The 25,517-nt window shown below is 35.5% G+C and overlaps 1 protein-coding gene across 1 annotated transcript; it reads right to left on the bottom strand.

The window, feature by feature from the left end:
• Positions 1-1,035: 1,035 nt before the first annotated feature.
• LOC129259717 (N-acetylated-alpha-linked acidic dipeptidase 2-like) lies at positions 1,036-24,679 on the bottom strand. The gene is made up of 18 exons (XM_064098863.1): positions 24,099-24,679; positions 17,474-17,639; positions 15,207-15,344; positions 13,427-13,555; positions 11,245-11,437; positions 10,860-10,950; positions 10,194-10,289; positions 9,367-9,452; positions 8,829-8,948; positions 8,315-8,397; positions 7,547-7,610; positions 7,048-7,115; positions 6,388-6,473; positions 5,940-6,018; positions 5,274-5,532; positions 3,740-3,821; positions 2,761-2,847; positions 1,036-2,389 (listed from the first exon to the last, which is right to left on the bottom strand). The coding sequence occupies exons 1-18, from the start codon at positions 24,473-24,475 to the stop codon at positions 2,191-2,193; spliced, it is 2,403 nt and encodes an 800-aa protein (XP_063954933.1). The 5' UTR covers positions 24,476-24,679; the 3' UTR covers positions 1,036-2,190.
• Between the last annotated feature and the right edge of the window lie 838 nt (positions 24,680-25,517).

The raw sequence follows: 25,517 nt of genomic DNA, 5'->3' as shown, positions 1-25,517 counted from the left end.
ATATTGTACTTTTTTTTATTTAATACGACACAAATTTTAAACCTTCCTCTTTTTAAATTAGGCACCCGTTTGCCCCCAAATTATGGTTGTTTAGTAACCGGTTTAGTAATGAGCTGAAAAGCGGGAGAAGTTGCCTATATGGAGGTGACGGCAGAAATTGATATAATGAATTTACCCGCCCGGAGTCGACCCGACCAAAAGTTGCGCAATCAATTTGAAAAAAAAAGATAACTTCATATACTTCGGACTAACCTTACTCTATGCCCATGGAGCTATAAAACATGTCTAATTTCATGCCCTAATGTATACATTTGAACTTTAACTGGCAAGAAACACATATAGCTGAGGTGGAAAACAGGGTTAGAGAAAGGGTGAGGGGATACAAAGGAGAACTGCAATATTGTCATTTAACCGCGAGCAGCGCGGAAGCAAAGTTCATATAAATTTAGAGCAAGAGTAAAGGAGTTTATCTTAAGGAGTTTCTCTTTTGAGAAAAAATAAAGAATAAAAAGAAAAAGCTACCTTTCTTCCCTTTCCTCCCTTCGCTTTTCCTTTCCTTCTCTCTTTTTCCCTTCATTTTTTTCTTTTTGGGGACGTTTTTTTTTGGGGGGCGACCGCCCCCACCGCCCCCCCCCCCCCCCCTGGCTACGCGCCTGCTTGAAAGCAATGACGTTCATGCTTACGGTCGTTATGTTGTTTTGTTTATATCTCGTGACTTTGTATCCCTTCTATGTAAACATTGTTTACGATCACATGTCCTTAATTATTTGCAATTTCATATCTTAATCATAATCGGAGTAAACAAAACTGCTACTAGTCTATCAAAGTTTGTTTGCCTTGAATCCCTTAATCACAGTGATTTTCAAAGAAAGAATACGAGCGTCCCTTCTTCAAGGAGTTTAATTGTCGGATTGCGTGCATCGTATCTGTAATGATAATGGTTTCACAAACAAACCGGAACTACTTTTAAAGTACTTGTTTTCTCGTATTGCACAATCAAAGACTCAGACTTCGCATCAAGATTTGATATTTTTTCAGTAAATGAACTTTTTATTTTCGTGTTTATTTTACTTAAAGACCTCATATTTCAGGTTCATCTAATTAATTTGATTCTTCTACTGCCCTTCTAGTATTACTTTGAAAATTTGTAAAACGAACCCGTATCCAAAATGTTTTCATAAACCTCCAACATCATGTATCATTAAACTGTAGGCCTATCAGCAACATACAAATATCATAATACACATTTTTATTTATTAATATTTACAAGGTTCAATATGCATGATATGTACCATATCTACATCCACGTTTACCCAATTTCTCCTTTGAGTTATAAGACAATTTCAACTTGACAAAGTTTAACTCCTTCTTTTACTGAATTCCTGTCGAATTTATTTTGATAAGTCATTAAAATCACATTTATATTAATATTTCGGTCTTTTCCACACCGCCTACCGTTCCAAATTCGTTGAATAAAAGAATTGGTTCCATATCCATTCTAATATTGGCCCTTCAATGCATACTCAACCAGCCTATATACAAATATCGTTTTGAATAAACAATGTGAAAAAAATTATATTCAAAGATTTGCGATGCAGCAAGTTTTACGTTTTTATATGAAATTACCTTAAAAGAGTTTTACCATTCATTCTATTTCATTTTATACTCTGAAAATGGTAATTCCAATATCTTACAAGGTGCAAAAATTCATGCAAAAGAAATGAGATATAAAAGATATATTCTTTCAATGTCTCGTCATATGAGACAACAACGCCATAATAAGTCAGATGCCCAAGATTATGAACAAGTTACGCGTAACAGACAAACAAAGTAACCTGTCCTTGGGTCCGAAATAAGATTTTCAATTAGTTTGATTCGCCGAATTGATTTGCCAACATCTGCCTTTGTGAATGCAATTTTTGTAATCGAAAAAAGATAAGGGTCTTTTTTTCTAAGGGGAAGAATTGGGACCGTGAATAGTGCATAACCCATGAACACGATACCCCACTCAGAACTGAAAGAAATATTAATCTGATTTTTTTCTGTTAAACATTGGTTAAATTTATGGAAGGTGTGTCGAAATTTGATGTTGGTTTGGACGGAATAAGACGTATAATATTTTAACTGAAGCATAAACTGTAACATTAATGTCTGATAACAAATCAGATCATGTCTCAATTTCTGCAGCATTCACCATGATGTCACATCTTTGAGGACAGCGGTAGCTGCCTCAATAGCATGTGTCAAAATGGCGACTTGTCGGGATACTACTTTCCAGCGTGTCTCTTGGTTGGAGTCTTGTAAGATCTTATGTAACGCATCAGCGATGCCTGGGAAAGGCCCAACTCTGGCGTCGTATTCCGTGAATCTTGGTGAGAATAAGACGTGTCTGGTGTATAAAAGGTGATGAATTACATTAAAGAAAAGAAAAATAAAACAAAATGACCATAAACATGATAAAATTTATATTTTGTTGCAATGTCGTATTGTACTTTTTAACACCAAAATGCACAAAATGTTATCATTATTTTAAAATCTCATCATTGCTGTTTTGCAGTGTGTTTTGCTTCTACGCGTTTAAGTTTTAATGTCCTTTGTTTCCAAACTAATAAACATGATACCGAAATTATTATTTTTGCAGATGGTAGAAATGATAGAATTTGTTGGTGGCTCACTACTGAAAATATAAATGAAGAGGGGTAGGAAAGATAGTATGACGACATAAAGAGTTCGAGAAGCAGAACGGAAGTCTATACATACCTATCAAGCCTATTGTCAGGTAGCTCCTTGATAAATGCCTTCTCTAACTGCATCATCTGATCATTAATCTGTCTTACTGCTGACGGGCTGACAGGTTTCAAAACAGATAAAGACATTTTCATCAAGATAAATCAATATCCTCAGTAAAGTAGAATAAATTGCATAACCTCATCGATCAATCTGACAGCTCTTAATGATAACTTGCGTTTTAAAAATGTTTAGGATAAAGACATAAGTGAGTTTCAATGACGAGATCTTATAATAAAAGGCGTTTCAAAAGTTCTTGTTAATTCATCATCTGTCTTTGTTTGTTTAGAGGTGTTTTTCAAGACTGATTAAAAAGTCTCCTTGTAAACTGTTAAACATGAAACAAGATATTTTGTTTACAGTATCATTACGGGGATGGTGGGGGAGAGGCCCTCTTCGTAAACTAAGGCTTCTGTAAACTCTTGAACTTGATTTGGAGGAATCACAATATGAACTTGTTTGCAACCCCAAAGTCGTCTTGTGGTCAAACAAAGTTTTCCAAAAGAAGAATCACTAATTGAGAGTTGACAGCTTATTATTCCGTTTGAAGAATATGGGTCTCTTTTTAAATTTCCATCAGGTTTTGTAGTATACATAAACCGTATTATAAACGCCATTAAGAAAGTTTGAAGGATCCCGGTTTCCAAAACCAAATAAAAGACTCATTTACTTGTCATTGTTGTCAATGAAGGATAAAAACACGCAATTGACTTCAAACTGTCGGTTTCTACACTCTAAAAAAAAAGTTTACCAAATATTGGGTAAAATGGAAACATGCATATTTGTTGGGTAAAAAGATACCAAATATTGTGTTACGCAATCACATGAATTTTGTCCAATATTGGGGGAAAAATTACCCAGCAAACATGTGCGTTCCATTCCTACCCAATATTGGGTAAATTTCTATTCTCTGTTTTTAGAGTGTGGAGACAGTAAATGTACATTATCATACCTGCTTTTATTAACGTTGCTAACCCTTTCCTGGAATTCTGTGCAATTTCCCATGAAATCGTATACGGCTTCCTTTAAACGTTCTGAAATTACAAATGATGTTTGTTGAAAATAAATGAATATGAAATTCTTGTTTGACTTAGCGCCTTTATTTCAAATCGATCAATACTCTCAGGAAACGTTTCTAATTGCGTACCTACAAAATATTGGTTAAGAGATTTGCCATTTCGTTTTACAAGCAATATTTTTACAAACAGTATAGACCTTTTACATGTTGACCAATCTGATTTCTTGAGTGTTTAATACATAAGTAGTTGTACTCAGTATTCACCAAGGATAATTTTCAAATTTTAACAATTCAGTCTTATACAAAGTGAAAGGTCGTCATTAAGATCAAATTTTACTGCAGAGGGCGCATTTCCTATTTTAATACTGGAGAATAACAAATCCCATTTCAGTTTTTATTTGTGTCTGGAAATTTGCCAACTCGAACACGCCCCCTAAATCATTTGTTCGAATGATAAGTTCGCAAAACAAATATCATATCTCCGTCATGTCAGTGTCATAAATATTAGGGGCGTGGCAAGCCACTTGCGAACTTTGAAATAATAAGCCTTGTCAAATATAAATGATACACTTCATGATGATGTCACATTCTTCTCAAACAGTATTTATCTTTCTGAATCTCTTTGAACGCTCCGCTCATATTTAATGGACAGGCGCCACTTTCGTCAATATAAGTAGGCACCCATATGATCGCACTTTGTGCGATTTTTCAATATTCCATCCCGATTAATTTGTTACCTGTAAAAGCGTATGGCAATTTTTTCTTAAAATAACCAGTAAGATAGGAACTTTGAATTCAGAATTGCAATGAAAGTTATATTTGCCTTCTTTAAAGTCAATGAATTGATAGATTGAGCTATAAAGTAGGATAAAACCAGGGAGAATGGGTAAAATAAAATCAGGGGACAAGAAATGAGATACGGAGGATTCCTAACATGATTGCGAGGGAACAAAACATGACCATGGGAATCTGATTTTGTGAAAGATTTATCATAACATCGGAAAATGATTTAATGTTTTTACCATTCCCTTTTCATTCAAATTTTCCTATTTTTATCTCATGGTCATGGTCAAGGAGCTTTTAGGGAATGCGCCACAACCCCCCCCCCCAAAAAAAAAAAAAGATAAAGACAACTGTACACCAGTGATAGTAAGTATAATCATGTTAATTAAAAGGAACCATATTTGAATCGAAGAAGAGAACGAAATGAAATAGATCAAGGGTGGCGCGAGGGGGTGCGATCTTCCCCTCTGTTTTTTTAAACCAGTGTGAATAACAGGGAGATAAAATAGGAAGAAAAGGGAAGAATGAAGAGAATAGAAAAGAAAGAATTCGGTTGCATATCTTCATTTAACACCTATTATTTAATTGAGGAGAATTTCATCATCGTTTGGATTTCTTCCCCGCCCTATAAAGATACCCCGGTACTTCCCCTGATCAAGGCTGGAAAGAGATGGTCTACTCTTACCGAGTGATATCCCGTGGTCCAGAAGATCTACCGATGCTTCGCTAAAATTCAGATCAATCCACATAGAAAGCAGTTCTACCGAATAACGATGCACGTCGAATGGTAACACTAATGAATCGGCTAGTATTCGGGTCATCTCGGCAAATACTCGGGTTGTTGCGAGGTGATGGGAGTAGTCTGGATCGATGTACTCCTCGACTAATCGGATGGTTTCGTATGACGTATGGTATAACGAGTAGAAGCTTCCATTTATTGTTCCCTGTGATATTTAGGAAAAGGATAAGGATAAACGACATTAATAGTGAAATTTAACGACCCATAGGAAGATAAACATGACATAGACTTTACCAACGTTACCTATTCTACAGAATGATCCGAATACAAATGAGGTACCGTTTTCATTTAAATTTTGCTCGAGGTCCTGTTCCAACGCAAGAAAATTCAGATGATTTTGTTCTTTTTGTACAAAAAATATATAAAACTAGAATGTTCGGCCTTAATTATTCAGGTATGTTCGTCATTGTATGCAATGTAACCGTTCACATGTACTTTCAAATTAAAGCAAATTTACTAACTTTATTACAAAATTTGATGCACTCTGGTCAGGATGAAAGATATGTTTAATTAGAAGACGAATTTATAGAATGAGAAAGCATACATACGTACATAAAAGATCATGATAAATGGCACTCCTAATCTCATGATAAAGCCTCGATGATCACTCGCTCCTGCTGTTCTCCTCACACTGAAAGAAAGAAAAGAAATCAAACACTGAAAAATATGTACATCTTTTAGATAAAGTCCATGGACACCAAATATGCTTTAAATATTCCTTCTATGTTTATCTCCTGTAGTAATACCCTATACCCCAATCCCTGTCTCTCTTACCCTCACACGTACACAAACCCTCTCACCCACCCACACCACTAAACAAACACACCCTCATAGCGACACGTGCACACACATCCATACACCACACACACAGACACCCTCACAATATCCGCAAGCACACACGCACAACTCAACATACCCTCCTACATACAGTTTCGTCGTCTCCCACACATCCACATCCAATGCATATACAACACTGTAAACTACACAGTTGTTTTCTTACTGTGGTCTATGTGGTTCTAGATCATCTGGCTTTCGTTCAACCATGGTATCATAAAGAGATCTCTCATTATTATCAGGATCTGGAATCTGTGAAATATTGTGATAAAAAAATCATCGATAGATTTTTTTACAATAATCTTGAGCGGTCAGGGAGCGAGATGATTCTTTTCTAAGGAAATTCATAGCAACTTGTCAAAACAGTATGAAGACAAAGCCCTCTGTGAATTATACAGATGATCTGAGAAATATGTATGCATCTATGAATTACTAGTAGCTAACCAAAGGCGATAATCTACGAATGAATTCTTATTCATGGAAAAATGGAATGTATCTGATACTCACTCTCAATAATGAAAAGTCCTCGTAATATTCTAAATTCTGAATTATCCCTCTATAATATTAGATATTTGAAAGCCGAACAATAGTTTTTAGAATATTATTTAAACATAATTTTTAGATATCTCCATATCTACTTCAATATTCAGTGATTAAATAGTCATGACGAAATGTTCATAATGTAAAATTGAATAAACGTGGTCGTCGATGTTTGCTTATCGAAAAACGATATATGGTAAATGATGATATATCAACAAAAGACATGATCAAACACAGGTTTGAAATATTAGCTAAGGTATTTAAAGAATTTAAGAAACAACTTTACCTTTTTGGCGGCAGCATAAACCACCGGTCTTAAATGAGGTGAAGCCGATGTCCACAATACATAATTACCTGAAAAATTGGTCAAAAAAATCTAATAAATCCGTGTAACAGAATATTTTGTCATTATTGTTTGAATAAATCAAATTAAAAGTCTTTGTAAGTTCAAACGTAATATACAAACGGTCTATGATATTTTGCCATTTATTTTTAACCATATCAATTTATCATTACTATAAATAATAAATGACAAAAGAATTTCATTATCAGAGCGAAAATTACAATGTCCTATGGCGCTATTTCATAGTTCTTAATCTTGAGAGAAACTCCATTTCATCAATATGCGCATCAACTTTTCGTTTTCGTCAAATGTGCCAACATGAATGGATTGGTTTTACATCAGACTATTCACTGCATCAATTGACAGATCATAATTATTAAAGAATAAAATCAAATAAACTACCACAACTAAATCTCTACTTTAAGTAAGTACCTCAACTTACCTGCAACGGCTATATCCAAATTTAGATAGGCTATCGTGCGATCGGCTAAAAGATGATTGAATTCCTGTCCAAAAAAAAAAGAAAACGATTTGAGAGATTCTGGATTAAAATAAATTTTTATCATAAAATAATTCCTTGCTCCCAGAATTAGAAAAATTTGATGAATCTAGAGATTTAAATCAATTAAAAAACAATGCGAGACTTGCAACTGTTCAGCCTATTAATTTGAACGTATTTAGTGGGATCATACATTATTGTAGACTTAGTGAGTTTTAATACGTTTAGACAAGGTCTACCATAGTTTTATTTAAAAAAAAAACCAAAGGTTTTGTCATCTTAAACAGTGCCGGGTGGCAATGAAGTGTATGCCTCATGTTACCATCCATACAATAGTTTTCCACGGGTAGGGGCGCGTCCGACCCGTGCTGCCCCCCCCCCCCCCCCCGGTCCTTGAGAGCCACAAGAAATATATGGTGCATACGCAAGTAAGGACCCTTTTTTGCTTGTATTTCTTTCAGACATAAATCACCATTAATTGGGGTGAGGACCTTTTTTTACTTGTCAAATTTTTCCTTAGATAAACTGCCATTAATGTGGAGTGAGGAGCTTTTTTTGGAGGGGGGGGGCTTGTTATTTTCTTTCTGTACAAAAATCCCCCCCCCCCCTTGAAAATCTTGGATCCGCCCCGGATTGATTCCAACAATTAACATGAAGTTATATTGAAAGTTTGAATATAAAAAATAATAAAGTTAAAATGATTAGGGTTACCTCTGTCCATTCAATGGAGCCAATCAACCCGTATTCCTCAGCAGCAAATGAACAGAATATTATTGTTCTTCGTGGTCTCCATCCTACAGAAAAAGGCAAAACACGTTTCAGAGATGGACGATAAAGATGAATGTTATAGTTGGATCGTAATTGGTCATATGATAAAGCGTTAAACTGCAGATAACCTGATCTGACTTTGAACTCACCCTTTATAACCTTACTTTAACTTGCAACTATTTTGGCTGAGTTTTTTATCTTATGCTCTACTTAATACAAGGAATTTATTTAAACTCCATGTTTTTTTAATCATAGGAAGAGGGTAGTCTCATCCCCTGGCAGTTACAGAAAAATCTGAAGAAATCGCCACACATAACTATATAGCAGCGAAGGAAGGCGTTTTCAAGTAACGGTACGAAGCATCAAAGTATCGCTGGAAAATGTTATCATGCGTCACTATCAAATTACTTATTATTCATTGAGCCATTGAATTTAAAGTCGATGTTGATTTATTCACCTTCTTGTTTTAATTTTCCAAACGCTCTTGATACTTCCATGAGGGTAGCCGTTCCACTGGTGGGATCAACAGCCCCGAGAGCCCATGCATCTCGATGATTACCAACGATGACGTAACGATCTATGTTTTTTGGAAAAGATATAATATTGTACCATATTAGAAAAATTCTGGAGATTTCATCTAAATTTGTGTTGTTAATTTCAGACTTAACTTTTTTCAATCAACGTGCACTTCTTGTTCTCAGTTGAATACTCTTACGAAATCAATTGTTCATATTTCTTATGAGCCTTGCATATTTTTCTCAGATTTGAACCATATATGAAAATGTCTAATTAATATGTTCTGTTATGAGCAGTAATATAGGAATAAATGATTGCTTGATTAATATACTATTCCATTATGATTACTGATACGTATTAAAGCAAAGGAAACAAGAATTCTATGTGAATTATGAAGCATTTTCATGTAAATAGTTTGATGTTTGTTTTTCTTTATCATCTGAAAATGAAATGAAAATTTGCTTGTGACCATAACTCACCTGGCTCAATATCCCCTCTGATAAACCCTACAGTATTGTACGTGTAATGATGAGCAGATATGGAATTTACAACCAATCTCACTTTCCTGTGTAACACAAAAAATGACAATATTCATTACAACAGTGAAGATGAAGGATTCGCGAGTTTATTGACACGTAACAATACCATAGTTTAATAATAATAATAGATGCTTATATAGCGCATAATATTCGACAGAATCTCTATGCACTTTACAAAAGAGGTAATTAAGTGTAATACAGGTATACTTAGATTAAAATACATAAATACTAAGTGAAAGATTAACAAAAAACATTGAAACATAGCGTTCTTAAACAAAATAATCTAACATGGGAACAAAAACGTTTTTAAAGATTTGAGAAAGGTAGTTTATATATTTGTACAATATATTGTTTGACAGTTAGACCCTGGTGTAATCCAACGGCCCGGTCTTCGTCCTATCTATTAAAAAAAGTGTCGCTATGTCGTAAGAAATGATGAAACATCGAGAGTACGACCATGACTACACCAACAATTTGAAACAAAACTTTCGAGAATTGGTAACAAATAGGATATATTTTTTTACAAAATGGCAATCAGCCACTGAATGACAAATATGGTAATTTCGTTATTATAACAATTGCAAATTTGGGGCCAGTTCAGTTTCGGAAGCAATAAAATTGTAAGAATGTGTCCTCGTTGTATTCAATATTGACATTTTTTTATTCGAATAGTATTTCATTCCATATTATGCCTACTTTATGATTGCGCAGTCGTAACAAAATACTTAAAATTGATACAATAAGATGAGAAGCTCTGGCGTGCTTACATTCCTATGTACGGTTCTTTGAATCCAGGACCTACTTCAAAGATTGTCCTTGGGTCTTTGTTCCATCCGTCACCGGGCTGAGGACCTGTTAATGCACTGTCAATATAAGAAATGTAAATCAGGATTTAAAGAATTAATTTTTTTTTATTATGTAAATCCGGAACATGAAAATTAAGAACCGGGATTAGGAGTTAGCTTTTGCATAATTGCGAAATGTGTGTGTGAGAACATGAGGGTGTGAATTATTTCATGATCTTCAATAAATACTTCATTTTACCAACGGAAGTCTATCACGTCTGAACTTATAGAAGCCAGCAAAATTATAAAGCATGTTGGGATTTAATAAAGATGATTTAAAGAGTGATCAGTCTTAATAACAAATAAGATGATTATGTTTAATGCACTTGAAGATTTGGTAGATTAATGTGAAAAAGAAAATTAAGAATTAGTCAAGCTAAAAGATTCAGGGATATGGATGATCATCCATAAATGTCCTTAGTACCTTTGTGTCTATGATACAAACAACATTTTGTTCATATTTATCATGTTAATTTTGTTTCACTCAAATTTGTCACCAGATCTGAAACACTTATCTCTGAAAATATTCTCATGATTTAAGAAGTATAAAATGTATTAAAAGCTATAATCATGATGTTTGATCCTTACCTTAAAAGCTTTTCTGCATCTTCGAATCCGATGGGATGTACAGGAATCTTTGGTATTGATGTGTCGTTTAATTCTAATCTGTATGCAAAATCTAGGAAAAGAATACAGAATATTTCCGTTATCTGACATTCAAAAAGATGTGTCAATCATATTTTTATTAATCACAAACATTTCATTAACCTTAAATTCTAGTATGTAAAAATCTGAACTATGTGTTATTCAAAATTAAGATTTATTTGAAAGGTATACATATTATAGGAACTGTTTGACTATCGTAACATGCTTTATTGTTTATGATAATCCATCCTACTTTCGCTGACGTTACTTGAACTAATCGAACTAGCTTTTTTTTCTTGGAGACAAAAGAAATGTCGCCATCTTTTACCTTTAGCAGGGTAGCCAGGAGTCAGAGGATCACCGATATCTTTAAGGATCGAGCCTCTCTGTGCCGCCGTCTTGGGTAGAAATGATCCTCTAGGATAGGGTATACCGTTATGAGGTAAGCCATAGGTAGGTAGATCTCTAGGATCAGAGAAGAGGATCAGACCAGCAGCTCCAAACTTCTCAGCATTTACAACCTGTATATACCGTGATGATACATGATACACATATCAAACATGTCAAATGAACGTAGTATTATTCAATCATCATGATCGTACCATCTTATCCACCGTGTATTGTACGTTATCGGTTCTATTCGCTATTTTTATGTGGTTTGTTTAAACAAATCTATAGAAACACATCTAACGAAGCAAGAAGAACAAAAGTGGTTATCTCGTACGAATTTGTATTAGGATCTAGAAAGAGCAACATTGAGTTGTAATAAATGCACTTTCTTCTGCAAATGCACTGCGATCCTCTTCGAACTATGATGATATAATTATATAGATATCATTATAATCGAAGAATTCAACGATGACTTTCCACTATGACGTGCAAAACCAATTATTTAAATATTAGTGCAATAACCTTTGTATTCAATAATGTTGATACAAAGGTAAAAAGGAAACAACTATAAAATGAAAACAAGTGGAGCGCCTGTGGCAGTCTCGCCTGCATTCCGCGATTCAATATAGCAGCAGTGCTGACTTTGAAAACGACTATAGAATAATCATTCACAAAAAACATCATTCATATGATGATAAAACACTATGTTCACTGACCCTTAATGACATTTGACCTTGATTGTGTGACCAAAGACTTGTGCAAGACGATCAGTGAAATTTGATTACCCTTATGTCAACATTTTATGAACTAGATTTATAAACTTTCAAAGTTATGATGGCAATTCAACAAATACCCCCAACACGACCAAAGTTCATTGACCTTGGTCATGTGACCTGAAACTTACGCAGGATGTTCACTGATGCTTGATTGCCCTTACCCCTTTCACAAACGCAATTATGCGGATAATATCCGCATAATTTGGTTGTAAAATCTGAGCGGGACCAGAGTTATCCGCATTATTTCGATGCTGCAATTATCCGCATAATAGCAGCATCAGGACCAGATTTTGGCTTTGTGAACGCATTTCCAAAGTAATGCGGATAATTGCCATGGTGCGGTCACAAAAGGTCACTCTTTTCCAACACAATCCCATCGGAGGGGGCGTGTGCAGTTGCCATGACAAGTATCCGCCTTTTTCAGGTCGGGCGCTCGTAAAAAAATAGTGCGGATTATTTTTGGAATTTGTGAATGCAATTTTTATTGAATTATCCGCATTACTCTTAGGCGGATAATTGGAGGATGGGTTTGTGAAAGGGGTATTATGTCCAAGTTTCATGAACTTAATCCATATAGTTTCAGAGTTATGATATTAAAAAAAACTTAACCATGGTTAAGATTTCGTTTTTTATTTCCCCAACATAATCTAAGTTCATTGATCCTAAATGACCTTTGATCTTTGTCATGTGACATGAAACTCACAAAGGATGTTCCGTGATACTTGATTACTCTCATGGCCAGGTTTCACGAACCAGATCCATAAACATTCAAAGTTATGATGGAAATCAACAAATACCCCTAACATGGCCAAAGTTCATTGACTCTAAATGACCTTTGACCTGGGTCATGTGACCCTTATGTCCAAGTTTCATGAACTAGGCCCATATACTTTCTAAGTTATGATAACATTTCAAAAACTTAACCTTCGGTTGAGATTTTAACGTTGATTCCTTCAACATGGTCTAATTTTATTGACCCTAAATTACCTTTGACCTGGTCATGTGACATTAAACTCTGGCAGGATGCTTAGTAATACTTGCTAACCATTATGTCTAAGTTTCATGAACTAGGCCCATATGCTTTCTAAGTTATGATGACATTTCCAAACTTAACCTTCGGTTAATATTTGATGTTGACGACGCCGCTGTCGCCGTCAGAAAAGCTGAATTGAAAACATAATATCAATAACAAATTTTTAATAAAAGAAATTTCAGGGGAAATTTCTCAGCGCCTTTTTTTATCCTGATTTATCTATATGGCTATTTTGACGATTTTGTACTTTAAGTCTCACCTATCGTGTTTCCCTTTAAATAGCTTATAATGTAATCAATTTCAGATCTTACCTTGGTATTTCTCCCTGTCATGCCGTATTTTGCGATGAGAATCTTTCCCTTGAAGTTGATATTTGTGGTAAGATTCTGAAGATATTCGTAGTCCTCAAGCCTTCCATAGTTGATATACACTAGGTCTCCCTGGATATGACACATACAATAGATGAAGAATGTGACGATAGAGATATTGAGAGGGGGCTCATTTCTATTCATGATTTCGTAAATTCCAGAAGTTGGAAATTAGAAACGAAAACATGTGTAAAAAATGAAATACATTTTCCTTGGCTCAATTTATTTAATAATTGTTTTTAGGTGTATCATTTTCAGTGCTTGAGAGTAAAACAATCGTCAAGCAAAAAGGGCATCTAAATATATTAACAAAGAGAGCATATTTTTCTTGCATGTTAATAACCATCCATGTCCCCCAAACTCACTCTCCGTTTCCAAAAGTGGAGATTTGATTTGAGTATCGAATTATAATAATGTTTCACTCCCGGTTGCTCTGTGTATATAATTGGGGTTTTTTTTCATGATTTGTAATTGTGTATCTGTAATTAGTTTGTAACTGTCGGTGTTCATTTATAAATTCAATAAATATTGAAAGATAAAAATGCATTATGCATTATTTCATTCGGAAAGAAGAGTTACCAATCCATTTATTGACCAATCAAATAATAGGTATAAACGACACAGTGTCTGGTATATTATTCATTAATTTGCTGACCAAAGGTAAGATAACTGTTGACAATGGAATTATGAAATAGCATTGGAATATCTCGAAGCTTTAGATTTCGTTCTAAAGTGCAGTTTTAATTTACAAGACCGTGTTTTTTTTTGTTTGGTGTTACTCGTTTTTAGATAATGAAAGTTGAGCTAGTTATTTTTGGAACGGTTAAAGCTATTTTCTATCTCTACATGCTTGTGTGAATGCGGGCTGCATGTAAGGATGGTTTTGGTGTGTTATAGATGTTAACACAGGGATGCTTTGTATAACACGTGCGGTAAAATAATTTCACACTAAACATGCCGAAGATTGGATAATTTTAAATCCAATTTTAAGCTACTTGAAGGTGCCTGGAAAAGGGAGAAGTGATGATGGTCTTAACAGCCGCTGTTGTAAAAAAAATCAGCTATATCATTTGGTTCGGTAAGCCCTAAAATAGTTAAAGAAAACAGAGGCCTCAGAACTGGGGCCGGGAAGGGGTATTCACCCTCCCATCCTCCCAACTTTTTCAGTAACCATATACAAAAACATGAAAATGAATTGTATGCATGTTCAACCTCCTCACATACATACACCCACATCCATCCCAAAACACCCTCCACACACACACACACACACTATCAGATTTAATCCGCGGTCCATGTAACCAACTAGATAGTTACATCAATTTTATTCGTGATGAATTTTCTTTTTTCTTCAATTGTACCGTAAATCAACATTTCTTCAAAATACATACCAAGTCATCTGCTACACATGCGAGTTACATTTCTTTCCTTTTTCATTTCTAGAGTCCTTGACCCGTATTCTGAACTCGGGTTAAATTAAACTCTGGTTTAAAGTAGTGGTTCAACTATGGATAGCCAATAGGAGCACAAAACCCTAACAGTATACATTCAATTTATTAACTCATATGACACCCAAGAGTTAGACCGCGGTCTAAGTTAAACTTGACTTCAGAATACGGGCCCTTGACTTTATTTTTTTTCTTTACAATTTACCATATACCACAGAATTTTGCTAAAAAGTTTAAATGGAAAATACCATGGACGACGAAGGTGATTGTCTTACCGTGACGTCACCAGTAGCTGAGTATGCGTTGAATGGAGGAGGGATACCCTCTTGTTCTAACTCTTCTTCATCAAATGAATCCTCTCGGAGTGATGAGGTAAACATTACACTACCATTGATAGGGTTGATTATCTGAACCTATCATACAAACACAGTAGTTAGGTTGATTAGCATCTATGAAATAATTTTAAAGTTTAAACAAGAGTGTCGCTAAGGCGAGCACATAATACGCCCGTCTGTAACGCGGAAAATGGAGCTATTGGTCAAGCAAGAAAAGTAGAAGATGGCGACTACACCTTTGACCTTCTGACCTCAAAATCAATAGAATTGCTAGGATCTATGCTAGTGTCATACGCACCAAATTATAATGAGCCTAGGTTAAGTTCAACTAAAGTTATCGCATTAATAACAAGGACTTCAGAAGGGTAAGATGAAAACATGTCACTGTGATCTTGACCTTTGACCTCAAAATCTAAAAGGCTTCCTGGGATTTATGCTAGCATCATACACACAAAATACTATGAGCCTAGGTTACGTCAAACTGAAGTTATCGCGTTTACAAGGACTGCAGCAGGGTAAGGTGTCAGTGTGACCTTGACCTTTGATCTTTTGACCTCAAAATCAATAGGCTTCCTGTGATCTATGCTAGTATCTTACACATCAAATTATATGAGCTTAGGTTATGTTAAACTGAAATTATCGTGTTTATAAGGACTGCAGAAGGGTAAAATAAAAATGTCACTGTGATCTTGACCTTTGACCTTTTGACCTCAAAATCAATAGGCTTCCTGTGATCTATGCTAGTATCTTACACATCAAATTATATGAGCTTAGGTTATGTTAAACTGAAATTATCGTGTTTATAAGGACTGCAGAAGGGTAAAATAAAAATGTCACTGTGATCTTGACCTTTGACCTTTTGACCTTAAAATCAATAGGCTTCCTGGTAGTCATGCTAGTATTATACACACTAAATTTATATGAGCCTAGATTAAGTTAAACTGAATTTACCGCGTTTACAAGGACTGCAGAAAGGAAAGATGAAAATATGTCACTGTGACCTTGACCTCAGACCTTTTGACCTCAAAATCAATAGGCTTCCTGGTATTCATGCTAGTATTATACACACCAAATTATATGAGCCTAAAATAAGTTAAACTGAAACTATCGCGTTTACAAGGACTGCAGAAGGGTAAGATGAAAATATGTCACTGTGACCTTGACCTTTGACTTTTTGACCTCAAAATCAATAGGCTTCTTGGGATCTATGCTAGTATCATACACATCAAATTTATATGAGCGTAGGTTAAGTTAAACTGAATTTATCGCGTTTACAACTGAAGGAAAAGTTAACAGACGGACGGACGGATGAACGGACAGACAGACAGACGGACACCGAGCGTGATACCATAATACGTCCCGTGGAGACAAGATAAATTCCAAAGGATAAAACAAGATAAAAAAAGGATAAAACAAGATAAAAAAAGGATAAAACAAGATAAATTCCCATGGATTTTTGTCTTTTTATGTTTCTGTTTAGATACCTTAACCCGCGATGGCCCGAAATCTTCCATGCTGATTTGGATATATTCACACATTTGGGGCTTGGGTGAGCATGACGAGGGTATGTGATATATGATTGGGTATACTTAAGATATTAAACATAATCGTCGGGGAACAAAATGAGCATGTCATCATGTTTTGAAATACATAAATATTGTCCCGTAGAATATCTCATATAATATTATACTTATTCTTTTGTTTTGAAACTTTCGTGACATTAATATTTCAGCGGTTCAGAATATGTATACTCAATACCAAGGTGGAGATTTAAGCAGTAAATATGGCAGTTTGATAACGGTGAAAATATGTTAATGAAAATGCAACTATTTACTCATAGATGCATTGATGGCCGATGATTTATCAAGGGTGGTAATTATTTCAAGAGGGTAGACAAACTGCGTTCATCTTCTCCTATCGCCAGTATCGCTTTTACTTTATTACTCATCATTTTTTTTCTTTTCAACATGCTCATGTGAACCTCAAATGCTCAAGTTTTACCCCCAAAACCCCCTAAAAATTGACATAGAATACAAGCTAGCTTAGCACAGGAAGACGATGAATATAACCAAGAAAATGACTATTATTACATCATAAATTTTCATTTCACTTCGTCCGAAATTATTGTCATCTCGCTGCACCTTTGAATTGTAGTATGTGGCACATCGTGGACAGTCATGCATGTATGCTAAGGTTTTTCATATTACCTTATTGGCAAGTTCATGATCTGGTGACGGTGGATGCTGTAGGTAGACCTTGTATGGAACCAATCTAGCTGAGTCCAGGCCTTGGTCTAACCATGTCTTCATGATATCCTGGGCACCTTCCAGGTCAGCTGGTGTACCTGCTACGTGTGGTTTACTGGCGTAATGTCTAGATGAAGAAAGTGGGATTTCAAACAGCCATTATGATCACAATGCAGACTCATTTAATACAATTTAATGGGAGGAAATGTCACACAGTTGCATCACCGTACGCTGAGAATATTTCCGGGGGTGGTATGCGTGTAAATATTTTCGGGAAAAAAATGAAAGCGAGGGAGCGAGTCGACCAAGCTTCTCATTAGGGCGCTTTTGTTTTTTTCGAAAGAGAATTTAAAGGATTTTGTGCACACTTTTGGTGAATTTTGTGAAAATTTTCAGTAGAAATTAGTAGGTTTTCAAAATACTGCGCCGTACTGCCATGTACATTTGAATGCTTGAAGACGCCAATATTTCCATTGATGGCTCAGCATCTCAAACATCTGAAATATTGCCAGGCCTCAAATATTCCACTGGACTTGGAGTATAAGATAATTTGGGAATAAGCATTAATAATAGTATCACCCTTATAACATGATAATAGTAAGTTTGTAAGTGTTGAAAACAATAAAGAAATCTACATACTCGATATACTATACTTAAATTGTTTCAAAATACGGAGTAATCATCGTTCAGATTTTAACATTTATATGAAAGGGTGTGACATTCAACAAGATCGAATATAGTTTACAAAATGAAGGACCCACAAAATGTTGATTAAAAGTTATTCAATATGTTACACTCGGGTAGTATGCTCATTGTCATAACGGAGGTGCCATCCAGTATTTTTTTTAAATCATGAAAATAATCGGAATTTGAAAAATCACCTATGTTGTATTTGATGAAAGAACTTTACATTTTATGTGTCAACACTTTGCAACAAACACCCACGATCGTAAATGTTCAGAGAACTGCAAATAAGTTCGTTATAGAAATATCAGTGAGTTAGACTTGTTTACAATTTTGAAATGTCAAGTAGGTTTTCGAAAATCTTTCACTTTACGATTTACATGTGATTAACTCTATTCCAATCAACTGTGTCATGTTTATAAATTGATTTAACAGTTTTGAAAAATACTTTTATTGTGGTTGTCATGTATCTAACTAGGTTTTTATACTGAAGGAATTGAACGTAAACTAATTTTGTTCCCACGCTTCTGCACACGTATTATTTAGTACAGGGAAATAATTAGGTTGTCATTTTTAATCTGTGTCGGCAAAGTTGATTCATGAGTCACGACAGCAAATCGTTTGCCCCCCCCCCCCCCCCGCCGGCCCCCCCCCCCCCCGATCATCCCGTTAAAGAAAATAAAATAGTTGCTGTTTTCAGCTTTTGTTTTCGAAATTGGAACAAATTAATATTCTTTCATACTTTTTTATCATGAATATTATTAAAGTTGAAGTATTTGATATAGTATATCTACACTGTTAGAAAATGTATCCTTAAAATAAAAGAAGTTCCTGCAGCAGAGTCTCGAGAACACCTGTAATCTTACCAGATTGCGTAATCTTACATGAAATTGGTATTTGGTGTATGGAACCTTACAAATTTCCTTTAATAAAACAGCTTTTCCCCCTTTTTAAGCAGATCTGTTCTGTTAAATTGCAGAAAAATTCCTGTCTTATGAAATGCAGAATGAATCTGTTATTGCTTTTTGCAAAATCTTCTTTCCTTTTTTCTGTAAAATCAGGTTTTTTTAACAGTGTACACGATACAAAACAAATAATGAGTGAGTGGCATCATTTTGTATGCATACCGTACATGAAGGGCAGAGAACAGTGACTTTACTTGAGGGTTTAAGAAGGTATATACACTAAAGGTACAAAATGCCATAACTTTCTATTTTGATTAATGATCAATATGTACCATCCAGGTTTACCTCATGCAGGTAAATCTTACGTATGTTTAAACTAATGCACTTTAGTAGTACTTCTATAATGTTTTCATATCTAATAGTGATTAGAGCGTTAAAAGTATTGGTGGAAATACATTTTAATACACAAGTTTCTGTGATAACGTGGCGTAAATCTGTGGAGTTTGGGCACATTGCATGTGCTTTAGGTAGAGGTTGTGTGAGTGTGTGGGGGTTTAGGGTGTGTGAGGTTGGGGGTAGGTGCGTAGGTGTGTGTAGGACTGTGGGTGTGCATGAGTATGTATGTATCAGAGTGCGTATTTTGCATTGGGAGTGTACTGGTGTGTGAGTGATAGTGTGTGGGTTGCATTGTGAGTGCATTTGTATCGTGAGTGCGATTACGTAATGAAATGCGTTTGAATGCGCTACTGTTTTGTAAAAAGCATGGAATAATAATTCAATATTTATCTGCAATTGCATTTTCGAAGATGAAAGGGGGCATTGATAAGTTCAGTCAACCCCAAATACTTGTAGATCATACAACCCTGCTGTAATTGCCAAATATTTACATATTTATAAGGTATACAATTCCATATCTCAGCTTTCTGTTATAGCTAACGATAACTCTATGATATTCCTCTTTAAACAAAATGCAGCTAGCTTACAAACCGCGTGTTTAAGCCCTAAAAGCTAATGCATCGCACAATAAACAAAAGATAAAAGAGATATTTACCGAAAGGCTTGTTGCATATATTGTCCGGGAGAAATTTCATTTTTATTGCATTAGACCCGAACTGAGTATGCTGCTGAAAATGAATTCAGTTCAATTACTGAGAAATAGATTCACCAACATACGATTTTCTTGTGAAAGTGCAGACGAACGCACAAATTTTCATAAAAGTAAATGCCCCTGCACATGTTTTTTTTAACCCCTGGGAATTTTATCACCGTAAAGACCCCGGCATAAATTCTTGCAATATCACAGAGCAATGTCGTGACACGACAGATATTAAAGAGAATAAAGATCAATCTTTTTAGTCATGGTACACTAACGATTGTAATGATGATGGTGATGATGATGGTAATGATAATGATGATGATGATAATAATAATGATGATGATGATGATGATGATGATGGTGATGATGATGGTAATGATGATGGTAATGATGATAATGATGATGATAATGATGATGGTGATGATGATGATGATGATAATGATGATGGTGATGATGATAATGATGATGATAATGATGATGGTGATGATAATGATGATGATAATGATGATGGTGATGATGATGATGATGATAATGATGATGGTGATGATGATAATGATGATGATAATGATGATGATAATGATGATGATAATGATGATGATGATGATAATGATGATGATGGTGATGATGATAATGATGATGATAATGATGATGATGATGATGATAATAATGATGATGATGATGATGATAATGATGATGATGATGATGATGATAATGATGATGATAATGATGATGATGATGATAATGATGATGATGGTGATGATGATGATGATAATGATGATGATGATGATGATGATAATGATGATGATAATGATGATGGTGATGATGATGATGATGATAATGATGATGGTGATGATGATAATGATGATGATAATGATGATGGTGATGATAATGATGATGATGATGATGATAATGATGATGATGATGATGATAATGATGATGATGATGATGATGATAATGATGATGATAATGATGATGATGATGATGATGATAATAATGATGATGATGATGATGATAATGATGATGATGATGATGATGATAATGATGATGATAATGATGATGATGATGATAATGATGATGATGGTGATGATGATGATGATAATGATGATGATAATGATGATGATGATGATGATGATAATGATGATGATAATGATGATGATGATGATAATGATGATGATGGTGATGATGATGATGATAATGATGATGATGATGATGATGATAATGATGATAATAATGATGATGGTAATGATGATGATGGTAATGATGATGATGGTAATGATGATGATAAAATGATAAAAGTCATCACAATAACAGTAAATTTAAATCGCCAGCAGCACTTTTTGCGAGTATTATCGACAATATCACAACCGTTCCCATAGCATGTGCCACTGCATTTTTTTAATGAAAATTTCTCCCGGACTTTTGAGAATTTCAAATGGTATAATTGGTATACGTGTCAATTATTACATAACGTGTGTTTTAATCAGGCGAATGAAAATAACGAGGACGGACTCGACGGGCATCTATACATCCAGTTTGAGAGATGAGACAGATGAGATCCCTCATGGCCTCAACCACTAATGGCGTGAAGGGCCAAACTTTGAGGCCACAACATGATGTCTGTGACAAAATAAGTCTCGAGCGAGCGAATATACATTCCACGTTTGTAAAACATTATTTTGCTTAAAAAAAATATAACATCGAATCTTATCCTTTCCTTTTGTTTCTTTTTGTACTTCCTTTTTTTTTTCTTAGTCCCCGTCCGTATGCCATTCCCGACCTTTCGTTGGAGAACGCGAACGCTTATTTACGACGGTAGTTGATTTTGGAAGAGACTTTTGGGCCCGTCGTCATGGTCGTAAAACAAATCTGTCCTGCAATGCAAATTCTGTGACATGAGATTTTTTTCGTTTCGCATCTGCAACGGAAACATTCAATATGCGTTTCGTGTGCAAAATTCTGGTCGCTACTATGGTAACAGCGACATATCCGATTTTGGACGACTTTCCAGAGCCACATTTGGTTCCTCCCAGAACTCGAGAGGCCGCCCGGGGGGCCAGCTTCCATTGACGAGTGGATACCAGGCGCGACTGCGCGTAAAAGGGGACAGAGTTGGCAAGTACGTTACGTATAGGCCTATGTAATGTAAACGATGTTTAAAATACTAAAAAAGGGATATCTTTCCAATACTTGTAGGGTTTCACAAGCCAAATACTTGTTAAGAGATGCATTTTCATAATCTGGAAAAGACTTGCGTCCCTTGTTTAGGGTGCTTTTCGAAACCACATGGTCGTACTGGTATCCACTCATCAATGGAAGTGGTCCCCCGGGAATTTGAATCCAATCCCCCATTTCTGGGGAAAGTAAAACATAATGCCCATTACATTGTGTGCTAGAGGCATATCGTTTGTGTAGGAGTAAACAAAAGAAAAAAACCCGCAAATACGTCTGAACTTCGGTCGAATTTGCGGCTTTTTTTTCTTTTGTTTACTCCTACACAAACGATATGCCTCTAGCACACAATGTATAAGCCTATTGCATATGCTGTGTACATATCAATGCATGCGAAATGGTTTCGGCTGGAGAGGTGATCTGACCCATGGAATCAATTGCCAGTCATCCACCAATAATCCACATTAAATGCAATATCGATTCGATGGACTGTAATGATCTATATCTAAGCCTTAATTCAGTAAGTATTTCCTCACTCAATATGTACTCGATTTGTTTGAAAAACCACTTTCTTATCCATGTCATAATCTATTGTGGGCCCTGCATTTCGAATATCTCCAGCCAGCTGTCATCGTGCGGGTGTCGCATGAAAGAATTTTGCACACGAAAAGCAGATCTATAGGGCCTGTATCACCAAGCTTAGCAATGTATGTAGAACAGTTTTCTATGATTGATTCCATTGATTATAATGTACAATTAATCTTGAAAATCGAATGTACGATAAATCGCTAATTTTTTTGTTAGGGGACCCTAATGTTATTGCAAACTTATCTGTTTATTTTATGTTGGGTGCCTGATTTTAAGACTTTATCTTGTCTTCTTTGGCTCCCCCACAGTAATATACATTTCTTTGTATTACTTTTAAACAACTCGGTTCACTTTCCTTTTTTCAGTTATGTTTGTTTGTTTCCTATTTTTGTACATATTTGCAATGTTTTTATATTATTGTGGAAATAAATGATTTGATTTGATTTGTTACCGTCCCTGAGGTTTGCGAAAGGTGGCTAATGTTAACCGCAATACTCCATTCTGATTATGACCTGGTTTAATGTCATGAATAAACGGATTCTCATTTTTATGATATTTTAAGCATTGTGTTTCTTTTTTTTCTGGTTTATCTAATACAGCTTTTTTTTTGGGGGGTGACTTTCATTCTTATAAAAAAATTGTCAAATTCGAGTAATTATATCGAAGAGGGGACACATACTCCATTCGTCCAATACCCATCCTGAGATACAGGAGCTTAATTCAGCATGTTCAAAGATGAAATATCATTAGGTTTGATTGTGTAACAATAGGCATCCGGATAAGACACCTGCGTCATCAATCATCAAAAGTGACCATTCTATAAATATGTTCGTTCTAATACTGACGTCTGACAATGGCGTTTCAGATTCTGTAGTAAAATAGTAGTATGCTTCTAAGTTCTGTATATTCCACGTTATCCCACTTTCTGGAAAATCTCGACATCGACGACATTATTCGATTTTTTAGCTCCCTCAATGTTTGTAGTTTCAAATTAGAGGCTTCTTCATCCCAAACATCTTTCGATATTCTACAAACAGTGGTATCAGAAAACCAAAAGCCATGTCAAATTCAAAAGAAATAAATCCTACCAAATAGAACAAAATTAGATTTAGATGAGATTTAATTCAATAAGATCTTAACTCACCTGAGATTATCCCGTATTCTCTCCGCACTCATCTCCTTCATCAATCGGTCTGTGATGGTCTCGTCCGCTTCACGCGCCTCGAAATTCGAATAAGAAAACTTCACCCTTTCACTACCTCTACCACCACCACCACCATCTCCTATTACCCCTCCTCCTCCCGCTGCATGGCTTGGTGCCGAGAAGTGACCGACGAGTACGCCGATGCCAATGCCCACGCAGAGAATAGCGATACCGACAGCGAGGGTCACTGAACGTTTATATCTGTCTTGCATGGTGGCGACAACGAAGGCCTCGTCCGCGTTGGGTGCGACCAGGCTCATGAATGCTAAACGCTGCTGCTCTCGTGCTCGCGATGCTGGATGTATCGTCGACTCCATGGCGATGATGAGCGATAAAGAGGCGATGATTGAACAAGGGCGAGAAAGGTAATATCGAATGGGAAATCACTCTGGTGATGCAGGCCTATTACGAGAAAATATTGCAAGCCAGATTTGCCTCTGGCAATCACTTAAAGCAGTGAGAGATCTTCTTCTCACTTGTTTTCTGCTAGTTACAAGCGTGAAAGATTATTGGTCGGAATCCAATTAGATACTTTATAGCGCTACCACATTATATCAAAGACCCCATGAACCATCCAAATTGAACACTGATTCGGATGTAAAAGTCAGATGTTGAAAAGGTGTTCAGAGATAAAATATATTCAGGTAAACGTTTTGGCCTGTTAGAATTTCGAGGATGCCCTGAAAAACAGTGTGCACCCTGATTTAATCCATACAAAACAAGTAGGGCAGGTTGAGTCGGACAAACACGACGAGAAATAAAGATATTCAAAGAGAATGTAACTTTCTTGATCAATCAAGATATAATCCCTTCTCATGGCAGTCAATCAATTAACGAATAAAAACAATGCATATTATAGTGGTCATCAGTTCTATTGACATCCCAAAGTTCAACTCCAATCCAAAAGTCGCTATCGACAACGCAAATCCGAAGTTGAATAAGCTTTGGATGAAAATAAACTGCACTTAAATAAATCCCAAATAATAAAAAACCCTAATTATATTCTATTGTGATCTCCTGTAATCCCCTCGTTTGGAAGCAGACTTCAAAACCTCTCGCCTGATATTCACGAAGATATTCTTGACGCGAAGCAGCAAGCTCTTCATTTTCAAAGTGAATTTTTCAAGAAGGATCCTAAATAACTTGATTATTTCGAAGACTCGTTAATCTAAAGGTTGATGAAGCTTCTGTGATTAAAATGTGGCAAAGTGCTACGATTTTCGTCTTAAGAATAAATTCTTGCAGAGTTTTTTGCAGATATTAAACGAAGAAGTTTCAGATCTGCTTTTGATAACCTTTATCTACTTTGTCTTGTTCCATGAAGCCGTCATTAACCGTCACATCCAGATACCTAATGAA

This window comes from Lytechinus pictus, chromosome 4, assembly GCF_037042905.1.
Source record: "Lytechinus pictus isolate F3 Inbred chromosome 4, Lp3.0, whole genome shotgun sequence".
Lineage (NCBI taxonomy): Eukaryota > Metazoa > Echinodermata > Echinoidea > Temnopleuroida > Toxopneustidae > Lytechinus > Lytechinus pictus.
The sequence above is the reverse complement of the archived record's forward strand: the minus strand, read 5'-3'. Positions and strand labels throughout refer to the sequence as shown.